At 36.3% G+C, this 12979-nt stretch overlaps 1 protein-coding gene across 1 annotated transcript; it reads right to left on the reverse strand.

The window, feature by feature from the left end:
- Window positions 1–1114: 1114 nt before the first annotated feature.
- Window positions 1115–12770, reverse strand: pld3 (phospholipase D family member 3). The gene is made up of 12 exons (XM_077248488.1): window positions 12552–12770; window positions 11244–11314; window positions 11085–11135; window positions 8862–9022; window positions 8501–8681; window positions 7897–8014; window positions 7662–7789; window positions 6190–6387; window positions 5843–5982; window positions 4609–4771; window positions 3249–3348; window positions 1115–2397 (listed from the first exon to the last, which is right to left on the reverse strand). The coding sequence occupies exons 2-12, from the start codon at window positions 11268–11270 to the stop codon at window positions 2210–2212; spliced, it is 1455 nt and encodes a 484-aa protein (XP_077104603.1). The 5' UTR covers window positions 11271–11314; window positions 12552–12770; the 3' UTR covers window positions 1115–2209.
- Between the last annotated feature and the right edge of the window lie 209 nt (window positions 12771–12979).

A 12979-nucleotide genomic window follows, 5' to 3' on the forward strand; every position in this document is an offset into this window, starting at 1 on the left:
TTCACTTCGGCGTCAGCGTGATTAATAATGGTAAATATGGTCAGTGTAATAATTGTTTAATTATCTCACATCCCGTATTGCCCGAACAAACGAGACTTTACATTCAATTTTCATTTTGAGTTCTCTGATGAAAAAAAAACTTGAAATAATGAGCAACACCCATCTACTGCTCTCAGATTAAATGAGATGAGCCATAACACTCATATAATGCGTCATGTATTATATAGATGTGCGAACCATTGTGTAATTTACATTATTTCCAATACTTTAAGTTTGCATTTCTTTAAAATAATTCAAACTTTCCAGTTTCTCGGTCAAATCGACCGGGCTGGACATATGATAGTCAATTATGAATGATCTTGGAGACGTTGTTACCCAGTGCTGGGATAAAAAAGCTTATATAAATGATATCTCATTGTGTAAGTTATTCATCAGAGAAAACTCACCGCCATCTTCAGCTCCTTCTTGCGCTCCACCTCCACAGACGATCACATCTTTTCCAACGGGATTCTGACAAGTCCCGTCCTTGATTCATCACTCTTTGCTATGGTTGGTAAGGCTCTGTGAACGACATCTTTACGGTCCAATCACAAACTACACACAACTCATATCAACCAATCGTATGCAAGGAGGCGTGGTTTGCTAAATACTGGTGGCAGAAAATAGCGGGCAGAACATGGTCCATGAGAAATGTCCATTTATGGAAATACAGCCAATTTTAAAAATAGACATAAATAAATGCTTGGAACTAGTTGTGTTGACAAATAAAGTACCTAACTTTCTGTACAAAACTAAAATTAAAAAAGCTGTTGCAATTGAATAGAATGTTGGAGAATGGATCATGCAAGCACATGAGTACTTCAATAGAGTTTACATATATGATTATAATTACCGTGTCAAAATATGAAATGGCATCACATTTGTGAGTTATGAAGGCACAAATTTGCAATCAGAATAATGAACATACCATGCACATTTTACATCGCAAGTGGGACAACAATGGTTTTCTTTGTTCTAATATGTAGAGAAAAAAACAAAAAGATGGTGTACTTATGATTGGACTTATTTCATGGCATTCATGTTAAACCTGTCATAAACCATTTTAAACATATTGTGCCTTCATAAATGCATTGTTTATTGCACTATCCCAATCAGTTTCCAGCAGCATCCATAATCATTTTCAGCATCAGACAAGACAATCACATACGTTCTTGCAAAGGCCATATGCTACAACAAGAATGATGCAATATTAATCAAATTCCACATTTGAACAATATCAAATGACTAAAAAATAGAGTTGCATTGTGTCAAGAGTTATACCTGTTTTTGTTTATTTAAAACCAGTTTACAACTTAAAACATTACTCTCAAAGAAAAAGAAAGATCTTAAATGTAAGAACCCCCAAATGTCTGCAGATTTAACAGCAAATAAAGTGTGCGTATTTTTGAAAACATAAAAAGTTAAACAAGTTAAAACAAGCTCACACATCCTATTGCTCACTATATAACGATGAACACGCCTGATAATGAATCATCTACATGGGCACTCTGTGGCATTTTCACTTCCAGATTTAAGACCTAATAATAAAAAAAAGAAACCATCAACACAATTTCGTACCCAACAAGTCCTAAAGAAAAAAAACTCATGTGTGATGTGCAGTTAAAACAGTCCAGTGTTGCTGGCCAATAGTGGTGACACAACATAGCATCAAATTATAAGGTTTTTTTTTTTAAATAAAGACTACTTCAGATGTACAGGACAGCACACAGCAATTATGAAATCACTTTAGAAAGAGAAAGCAACAATGAATGATTTTTTAAATCAACGATAAAACGATTCTACCTGAGACACTACAGGTTCGACACATGTTAAAAATGATCGATCAACCGGAAGGCATTTCTGTTAAGAGGTATTGCATGTCATTGAAAAGACATTTTGTGCAAAATGTATGCAAAAAGTATTTATATTGTTATTATTGAAAAAATATGTTCTTGAACTCCCACCTCTCGTTTAGTGCACTTTTATGAGTGCAAAAGTAGCTCATTGCAATAGGATCAGGGGAGGAGGTATTTTAGAGCCCAAGAAAGGAGCATAGATCAATGCTGTACATGCCCTGAATACCATACTTTAAATGCCATCAGCAGTGTGTGGCACAGCACTCAACAGCGTCACCTGCAGTGTGAAGGCCACAGCACAGACACAGCCTGGACTAGCAAACCGTTTTACGGTCGGTTCTGTGGTTAATGTCAGTGCTGTACTGAGAGTCCCAGTCTCTCTCAAACACTTCCTGCAACTGCTCCTGGACTGTAGGACTTGTGGACTGGGCTGAAGTCTGGTTCACCACTAATGCAGAACCAGCTGTGTTCACAAAGTAGTCACCTGACCAGTTCGAGGTACCTGGAAAGTATAAAGGCAGAATATCAGTACAGCAAGTAGAAAATATTCGGTCCCACGTTATATCGAATATCTTTAATGTAGTAACGTTTAAATTAATTATTTGATACAAGGCACTTATGTACATATTAAATGTTGTTTTTTTTACATTGTACTTATATTTTAAAATACCTGCATGTAATTAAATCTGTAATTACATCTAAAATTAGGGATGCACATATATCAGCCACTACATCGGTATCAGCCGATATATGTTCATTATTAGTGTTATCAATGTATCGTTATCGGCCTGATAAGAAAATTTGGCCCATATATTAAAGCCGTTAAATAATGGATTATTTCCTTTAGCTGAGTCACTTCATTTAAGCACTGTTCGCCAAGATGGATTTGAATTGCATGAAATCTGATTGGAATCTCTTTAAAAAAGGAAAATACAGTTAAGTGCAACATGTGCAGCGCAAATCTAATGGTGAACGTCTAAAGTTTAATGGTGAGACTTTGTAATCAGGCTCTCAAAAATTATATAAAATTTTGATTTAATTGGCCAATATATCGGTTACCGGCTTTTAAATATAAAAATGATTGGTATCGGCCAAAATATCGCTGCATCCCTATTTAAAATGATACTGTTGACCCTTTGCCCTACACCTTAACCCACCCTTAGACCTAACTATAGCACCTAACCTGACCTAACCGTACCCGTTTCTCTCCTCTGGCGCAGAAAAAGCATTTCGCAATACAACGTGAACACAGTAAATTGTAGGTAAAAAGTAACAGACCATACAGGAAAATGAATTAAGATATTTAAAATCTAAAAATGTAAAAACAAAAAGAAAGTAAAAGATGAGTCATACCTATATAAGCAACCTTATCTGTGACCATGTACTTGTTATGGTTGACTCTGGCAAAGGGAATTTTCTTCTGTCGAGGGTCAGATGGCACAGTAAAGATTTTCTGTGAGGAGGAAAAATAGTTTGTATTAGCTTATTGGAGTCATGCACAACTGTTTTTCAAGAATTAAGGGTGGGAAACACACTACACAGGGGCATCAAATTAAACATTCACATGCTTATGAATGGAGCTAAAGGTGTCATTTGAACACGCATTCAGTGAGACAGGAAACACAAGCTCAAGCAAAGAAGTTTGCATTACACTGCGTTCCAAAGTTCATGTGTGGTGCGACCAATAGAAGATTACTAAGCCACAGCGTGACCTTTCAGCTGAATGAAAAGAATGCAAACTTTAAATATGCAGGATTGCAGCGATAAAGCAAAGAAAGTGGAATAGATTTCATATATTTGTGTCTGTAGAAATGATGTCTAGTGTGACAAAGGCTTTATTCAGAAAGGATGCATTCCAGACATCAAAAAAAGTAAGGACTTTCACATTGATATACATTTTTTTTTTAAATGTTCTTTGAACATTTGAACTTTATATTCAAAAAATTTCACATATGTGAACCTGGACGACAAAACCAGTCACATGGGTAAATTTTTTGAAATTGAGATTTATACATCACATGAAAGCTGAATAAATAAGCCTTACATTGATGTATGATTTGTTATGATAGAATAATATGTGGCCGAGATGCAACTATTTGAAAATCTGGAATCTGAGGGTGCAAAAAAATCGAAAATCACCTTTAAAGTTGTCTAGTTATGTTAGCGATTGTGCTGCATTCACTCACAAAAATAAATCTTTTATAAATTTACAGTAGGAAATTTACAACTACATGGAACATGATCTTTACTTAATATTCTAATGATTTTTGGCATAAAAGAAAAATCGATAATTTTGACCCATACAATGTATTGTTGGCTATTGCCACAAATATACCCATGCTACTTATGATTGGATATGTGATCCAAGGGTCACATATGAAGCAGCACAACGGTTTTCAACATTGAGCTTCTTGAGCTGCAAATCAGCATATCAGAATAATTTCTAAAGGATCATGTGACACTGAAGTCTGGAGTAATGATGCTGAAAATTCAGCTATGATCACAGGAATAAATTACATTGTAAAATAAAAATATTTTGCAGCTTTGGTGAGCTTTTCAAAAACATTATGAAATCTTACCAACCCCAAACTTTTGAACAGTAGTGTGTATGCAACGTGCGTGAATGCAATGCAACACAAGGTACGGCCTCTGAAGTAACACACAGACTACACAGCTTGTCAAACACTTAAAGAGCAGCCCTGACGGCACTCACCACTTGAACGTCCAGCTTGTTCTTGTCCTGTAAGGAAGCGAGAGAGCGGAGGAAAGGAAACATGATTGGGTTGGTGCTTTCCCAACAACTGATCAGCAGACGCACACGAACCCTACGCTCATAAGCCACGCGCCGCAGCTGGGCATCAATATCAGTCCAGTACCTGCGGGACAATCATGGAGAGCAGTTACAGAGGTTTACTTTGAACGTTAGGAACATTTAACAGTCATACAACTCCATGCAGACTGAGAACATGTCACTGTTCCTTTAAGACTTCTGTGAATTACTGAGTCCTTAAAGCTTCACTCTGACTGGGAGAACCGAGATGCAAAACATAGAGAAAGCGTTGTTGCAGGAGGGTTATTATCATTCACTAAAACTAAAGCGAAAACCCTAAGAACATTGTTTTCATTACTTGAAATATAATAAACATTAACTGAGATGAAAAAAAACAAAAACAGCAAGTGGTCAAGGCAACATTTCTCATTTTCATTTAGTTTAAGTCAGTGCTATTTTTAGTGTCATTGAGATGCTTTTTTTAAATTTTGAATTAGATTTTGTTTATTTTTTCCATTTTAATTTTAATTCCAATCAAAGATTTGAAATTGTGTTTACTTAAAAAAAGTCTAAATAGTTTTTATTAATTTTATTTCAGTTTTAGTTTTATTTTAGTACATGAAGGTGATGTACTAAATGACATGAGGTTTATGAAAATGGCAAACTAGCTGAAATAAAATAAGTATGTTTTTCTTATTAAATATTATTTTTAGTTAATGTTTATTTTATTTTAAGCAAAGAAAATGTCTCTTTTTATGGTTTTGGTTTGAAGTTGAAGTACTAAAATAAATAAAAGCAAATAAACTAAAACAACATTTTTTTATACAGGCATATTTAAACAAACAACAACAAAAACTAATAAAAATGAGAAAAACAACAAAGTTATTAAAACTTCAACTAAAATGTAAATGAAAACTGATTTAAAAAAAAAACTTAACAAAATCTATAATGGTATATCAATGATACTAGAATAACACTGTTGCAGTTTATGTGTTTTTTAGATGCAAGAAACCTTTTTAGACTGGGGTTGGAAGTTTTAAATTCCCCCATCAAATAAATCCTAGAATTACTGATTGAAAAAGCATATGATATGCACATTTCAAAATGAAGACAGGTGCTTTTAGGCTGGTTGGTTATGAAACATGCGCAAAGAGGAAGTGGAGAGTATTTTATAGACCTCTTGTGGCTGGAGAACTCCATAGTGGGAAGATAGTTCATCACAGCGATGTAGACGAACTGCTGGGCATCAGAGATCACACTGAGGATAGACTGCAGGTCTGAAGTTCTGCCCTCAGCGCACAATGAAGGAGGAGAGCTCTGTGTGACAGAGGAACATACAGTCCTTTAACTTCCTCTATCTTGACTCTAAAAAGCCAAAGAAAACTGCAGCCGAGAGAGAACACCAGAACCAGGAACAATACAAGCCACAAAAATTCCAATGACAATATTACATTCATATTTGACTTTGCTTTATTCCCTTTCATGGTTGAACTGATTTTTTACAGTGTCACGGTTCTCTCTTACTGATAGATAGACACTGGCATCGGTCCCATTGAGTGACAGCTGCATCGGTGTGTCCTTATTGTACTGGGTGGAGTATTTGCTGGGCCAGTGTGCAGGAACGGTCTTGGTCTGATTCAGGTACCAATACGCCTCGAAGATCTTCCCAAGGTCCTCAGCAAGACAGCCGCAGTCGTACACAACTGCACCCAACTCCTTCACCTGAGGAGAGTGAACATATGCAACATATAAGATCACCAAGATGTTAAATATGTGAAGTATTAGTGCTATTTCTGGAAATTCTCTAAAGTCTTATGGCTTAACAAAATGCACCACCACATCTTTCCTCCTGTATTAAAATATTGTTATTCATTACCATTCAAAAGTTTAATGTTTTTAAAGACATCTTATGGTCACCAAGGCCACATTTATTTAATCAAAATCAAAATACAGTAAAAACTGTAATATTGTGAAATATTATTACAATTTAAAATAGCTGTTTTCTATTTGAATTTATTATAAAACGTAATCCTGTGATGCAAAACTGAATTTTTAGCATCATTACTCCAGTCTTCAGTGTCACATGACCCTTTAGAAATCATTATAATATGCTGATTTGCTGCTCAAGAAACACTTCTTAATATAAATACTGAAAACAGTTTTGCTGCTAAACATTTTTGTGAAAGCCATTTTTTTTAGGATTCTTTGATAAATAGAAATTTCAAAAGAACAGCATCTGTTTGAAATAGAAATCTTTTGTAACATTATAAATGTTGTTGCTGTCACTTTTGATAAATTGAACGCATCCTTGCTGAATAAAAATAAAAATTGTACTAATCCCAAAGTTTTGAACAGTAGTGTAACCATTACAATACTGTGTACAGATGGGCGATATGACCGAAATCTTATACCATGATACGAGTCATTTTATTGCACGATAACAAAAAAAAAAGGTCGCTGTTTAGAATAAATAGGCAAATGCTTAAAGATCAATGACTGGATCATTATTGCAGTTATTATTATGTTTCTACCATGTTATTTGTTTGGCAGGAAGACACATCATGGCCATATTCCAGTATGACAATGTCAAGATTCATCAGGCTCAAACTGTAAAAGAATGATTGGCAGGGAGCATGAACAACCATTTTCACACATGAATTAGCTCCTCTGAGTCCAGATCTTAAATTCATTGAAAGTCTTTGTGATGTGCTGGAGGACACTTTACTTGCATTGTCATACATTTGGCAGTGTATATCACGATATGGTTATTTTAGCTTTAAATAAGGTTATGATATCAAAATTTTTGATACCATTGAAATTTCATAATTCTCACCATTTTCAATATCACTAAAACTAATATATCGTCCACCCCTATTACTGTGTACGAGCCATGCATGAGTAGGTGGGGAAGCAAACATTCCCAAACACTGATATCATGTTGCATTTAGAGGTTATAGGCAGCAACCCATGAAAAACTGACCACAAATATGACTGACCTGTGTTAGTGACCTCCAGTCCATATTTGCACTCCCTATGTAAACATGCTTTTTATCCACGATCCAGAATTTAGTATGCAGAACGCCAGTCGTCAGCTCTCGCATATTCACCATCCGCACATCAGCTCCTGTAGAAAACAAGTCGTTTATGTAATACACGTTTACACCTCTGTGATGATATATTTGATGTTATTTTTGAGTGGCTGTTAAATACCTCAATGTTACGCCGACTTACCAGAAGCGAGCAGGAAATTAACGTCATCCAGAGGTTTTGTCTCTGGCGGTTTATCGACTGCAATTCGGACAGACACTTTCCCCGAGAGCTGCCCCAATTCCTGCAGAATCTGCTCACCCTAAGACCAACAGATCACTTGGGTAAAGACCATGTCACACCAAGCCAACGTAAAAGAACTAAGCGATGAAAGCTGACGGTGTTGTTGCCTCGTCTCGGGTAAAAAGCTGTGCTTGAACACACCAAAAGGACTACTGTCAACTAGCACGTGTGTTCTGTGTCTGCGTGTGTGTGTGTGTGCAAGGAAATAACTGTCTATATCAGCCGGGATCAATATATATTCATCATTCAAAAAGAGTAACCGAAACTAGGACTACAGGTATTCAAACCTTAAACAAACTTTTTTGCACGCTTTCATCATTTTAGCTTTTATTCTCGTTTTCGCTAAGCTGAACAGCCAATCAGAGTTCTGTCTCTCACCGACAGCGCAGACGCTGATAAAACATTCCCAATCAGCCAAAATACCCAAGAGCTTCGGCTTGGTGTATCAGGGCCTTAAGACAAAGCCTATTATTCAGTGAGAATTCAGTAAACTTTACATCCAAACCTGATTAGCTGTGGCCTCTTGTGTGTGTGTGTCTTTATTGGTCAGAGTCCAGTAGAAGGAGGCGATGTCCAGGCTGGTTTGAGCGCCAGATATAAGGTTGAGCCAGGCCTCATATATAGACTGGTGAGTGGTAGAGGAGTTAAACACCAGGCCCTCAGGAATACTCTCCACTAAAACAATCCTGTAGATGACACATGTAAACTATAGTTCACAAATGCAGACTTCATTGAAGGTGCGAATGTGAAACAGTGTGCTACGGTCAACCACATATACCAATGGACCACTAAAACACTCCAAAAACACGTTTGGCACAGAATCATAAATAAATGAGCCAAATAAAGGTCCCTTGGTGGGCGTCTACCTGCAGGGATCAGTACAGGTTTCTCTGATTAGAAGATGCTTCTGCTGTCCGGATGATTTTGAGGAGGAGGATGTTGCCATCGGAACAAGCAGGGATTGGAGTGACAGGACTATCAACAAGACTGTGGTCAAACAGGTGAGGATGATCAGACACCTGTAATACTAAACACAGAGATGAGATATGTTCAAAACGCCTGAGCAATGATAGAGATATGAGGGATAATGTACAGTTAACTGGCCATTATTAACAAAACAAACAGGACCCCTCATGGTTCATTTATGATTAACATTTGTACATTAACCTGCTGATTAAACAGATTGTGTACCAAATAAAAGGACATGTAATTATAATTGAAATTATTTTAGCAACGTGAGAAGAAAAAACAATGGAGTGAAACATGAGGTTCAATGTAATTAACAGTAGTTATACATTGGCTAATATTAGAGATTGGACATATATCAGCTGACACTGGATATTCAGCCCTCCTAAGCTTTTCGAACAGTGGCTATTTTGCCTGAAATAGTAGCAATAAAAATATGCACATCTTTTAGATTTTTTTTGTGTGTGTAAATTTCTCTCTTTCACTATCATTTGTATAATATGGTAAATTACTTCACTACAGCAAACATCTATAATTTTTTTTATTTATTATGCATTTGGGCCAGATTGCTGCCACCTGGTGAAACTTCTAGATTGCAAGCTTAGAAAATACACATTTGGAACTATTTTGACATCATTTTTTATATTTATAATATTTTAATATAATATTTCACATTTTGCAGTAATGCTTACAGTCATAGACTCCCATTCATATCTCTCTCTGTCTAAGTGTGTGAATCTTTTTCACTGGATGCTTTATAGTCTTACTCCTTTATTTCTGAGTGTGTTTGTTCAACATTTTTACATTAACTTTATTCAACACATTTTAGAAAAAATGCTTTGCATTAGGGTCTTTCCCACTCATTTTAACGGGCAATTTTGCCCACGAACACCCAAACTGTGACTTTTTAATGGCCACTTAGATTCATGAAATTAAGTTGTTGTTTTTTTATCATTCAGATTGTATATCTAAAAAAAGGCACCAAGTATAACTATAATGATAACTATAATGACTATGTGAACTATATTAGAGTCCACACCAGCGGACAATATCATTCTGTTTATTATAACAGTTTATTAGAACGTCTGTTCCTTTAAAGGGTTAGTTCAGCCAAAAATGAAAATGATGTCATTAATGACTCACCCTCATGTCACTCCAATCCCGTAAGACCTCCGTTTATCTTCGGAACACAGTTTAAGATATTTTAGATTCAGTCCGAGAGCTTTTTGTCCCTCCATTGAAAATCTATGTACGGTATACTGTCCTTGTCCAGAAAGGCAATAAAGACATCATCAAAGTAGTCCATGTGACCTCAGTGGGTTAGTTAGAATGTTTTGAAGCATCGGAAATACATTTTGTTCCAAAAATAACAAAAACGACGACTTTATTCAGCATTGTATTGTCTTCCGGTTCTGTTGTCAATCCGCGTTCATGAGTCCGCTGACGTAAGACGAGCTGACGTGTTATCTGGTGCGCCCGAGCTTCGTTTACAGTCTGAGGGAGACGCACGCTGTAAACAAAACAATCTTCACAAACATGTCTAAGGATTTCCACACAGAGGAAGACTTGCATTTTTTTTTAACCAGACATATTTATTTGAACCCGAATACACGGATGCACCAGATAACACGTCAGCAGCGTCTTACGTCATCACTGGCCTCGTGAACGCGGATTGACAACAGAACCGGAAGACAATACAATGCTGAATAAAGTCGTAGTTTTTGTTATTTTTGGAACAAAATGTATTTTCGATGCTTCAAAACATTCTAACTAACCCACTGATGTCACGTGGACTACTTTGATGATGTCTTTATTGCCTTTCTGGACAAGGACAGTATACCGTACATAGATTTTCAATGGAGGGACAGAAAACTCTCAGACTAAATCTAAAATATCTTAAACTGTGTTCTGAAGATGAACGGAGGTCTTACGGGCTTGGAGCGACATGAGGGTGAGTAATTAATGACATCATTTTCATTTTTGGGTGAACTAACCCTTTAAATGCTTGCGCTATTAAAAGCAGGATTGATTCTGATACACGTTTGAGCTTCAGCAAGAACCAACGAAGTTAATTCTCGTGCGTCAAGCGACCCATTTCTAGGATAGACTGATTTGTTTGTTACCTTTTGTGAGCCATGAAGTGCTTCTCCTCTGCTTAGCTCCACATCAACCATCTGGAGCAAAACGTGAAAACAAAGGAATTGTAGTTAAGTTTGTACATTCATTTGTAAATTACAAGCATTTAAATGAAGACATAAATAATCATGGTATGTATAATCTACCTTTTCGTATGGTATATCTGACTTCATTGCGTCTAGGAGGTTCACCAGCACTTTAGGAGGAAATACAAATCCTAAAAAATACGAGATGAGTCAGTTTTGCTCTGGGGAATCTGTTCATGTGAGCATGTAGACTGGGTTGTGTACGTGTTTGTGCACGTCTGTGTATGTCGCCATTCACTCCTGTTCCGAGCATTTCTATAGACACAGGGCTTTTGCCAATTCATTATCCAGAAAGAGCCAGAAGTCAGCATTAGTGGCTACACTGAACAGCCAGATGACTGACCCATGAGCAGTCTTGATGAGCTTGGCAAATCTTTCACACGAAACTGGGACTCTGGGATATCATCTGACTTAAAAGTGGAAGTGTTTTTGAAGATGTAGAGAAAATGAAGAAATGTAGATGCTGTGCAGGTTATGAGAGTCATGAGCACAGGGTCACGTGACCTGAGGTTCCTGATAGTAACGTGATCTAGATGTGGTGTTTTCTGCGGTACGCATCAAAAATCAAATCAAAACTTTGCTGAAAAACCTGTTTTACACCATTTTCTACATGCCTTCTGTCTTCTGATTGATACTTTTTTTTTAGCAACTAAAATGACTTTTAGAATAAATATAAAACTTTCCTCCAGGTCATGGTTCACATGTCTTTTTGCTGTGAAAACTTTAATGGTAACATGTTAACTAGTTAAGATTTTTATCATTTTAGTATTTGGTATTCAAATTTTTACAAAACATTTATTAGACTGCAGCAACTTATTTTTTTAGCTGATTATCAATACATATTTTTTTTGAAAAATGTTCAAATGTAATATGATTCATGTTTTTTGATGAAGAATATTTATGTTTCTCTCAATCATCATTACATTACATTGCATTATATGTTTTCCTCCCACAATAAAAACTACAGAGCTTTGATAATAAAACTATTTAAATATCATCTTACTGAGAAGTATTTTCAGGAGATGTAGTGTAAACTAATATTTATATTGCATTTTTTGCAAGTAGTCTGCAAAAGTGATTTACATTATAAGCTATCAGAATTTCATCTGACATTTTGGACATACATAATTAAACATCATCTGCACTAGCAATTTTTTTTTACCAGTCTAGAAAATGCCGTCTAGATAGGAAACTGACTAGGGTTTGAGCCACAGCCATGGTCAATATTTTGCATCCGCAAGTGCATTCTTCTACATCTTGTAAAGAACACATTAGTAACGTTAGATGTTGCATGTAACTTATAACCTCAGTCAACACAGCTGAACTTGAATATTTGTAAAGACAAGGGAAAGGAAATGAAGGACATACCTGTGATCTAACAGCTCACAAAGCAAACCATGCCGTCTGAGTCGCAGCGGTATCTCAGCTATCAATGAGCTCGATTTACAGAGGAAAACAAGTGCTCTCTGTTCAAAACAACGAGGAGAAACCGGCGTAAACAATGAGTACACTTCACTGTTTACAGAGTACACTAGTCAGCAGCCCTACTCGAGCTCCTGACGAGTTCACTGTCAATGTCACGTGATCACATTTTAGGTAACCTATGGGGCAACGCCATGAGAGTGACGTAGGCTGTAGAAATTAACGTCAGCGTAGCACGATTTATTTATGTCGATGGCACCAGAAACAACAGGACATCTTCTTAATCTTATTTCTTAAGATTTTCTTATATTGTTATTTCGCGTATTATTATTTGCATCGCTCTTTGGCCATTGTGTGAATTTAATGTGGAATAT

The sequence above is a fragment of the Siphateles boraxobius genome, unplaced genomic scaffold (genome assembly GCF_051911475.1).
Source record: "Siphateles boraxobius isolate OS27281-9 unplaced genomic scaffold, OSU_SipBor_1 30, whole genome shotgun sequence".
In the NCBI taxonomy this organism is placed as follows: domain Eukaryota; kingdom Metazoa; phylum Chordata; class Actinopteri; order Cypriniformes; family Leuciscidae; genus Siphateles; species Siphateles boraxobius.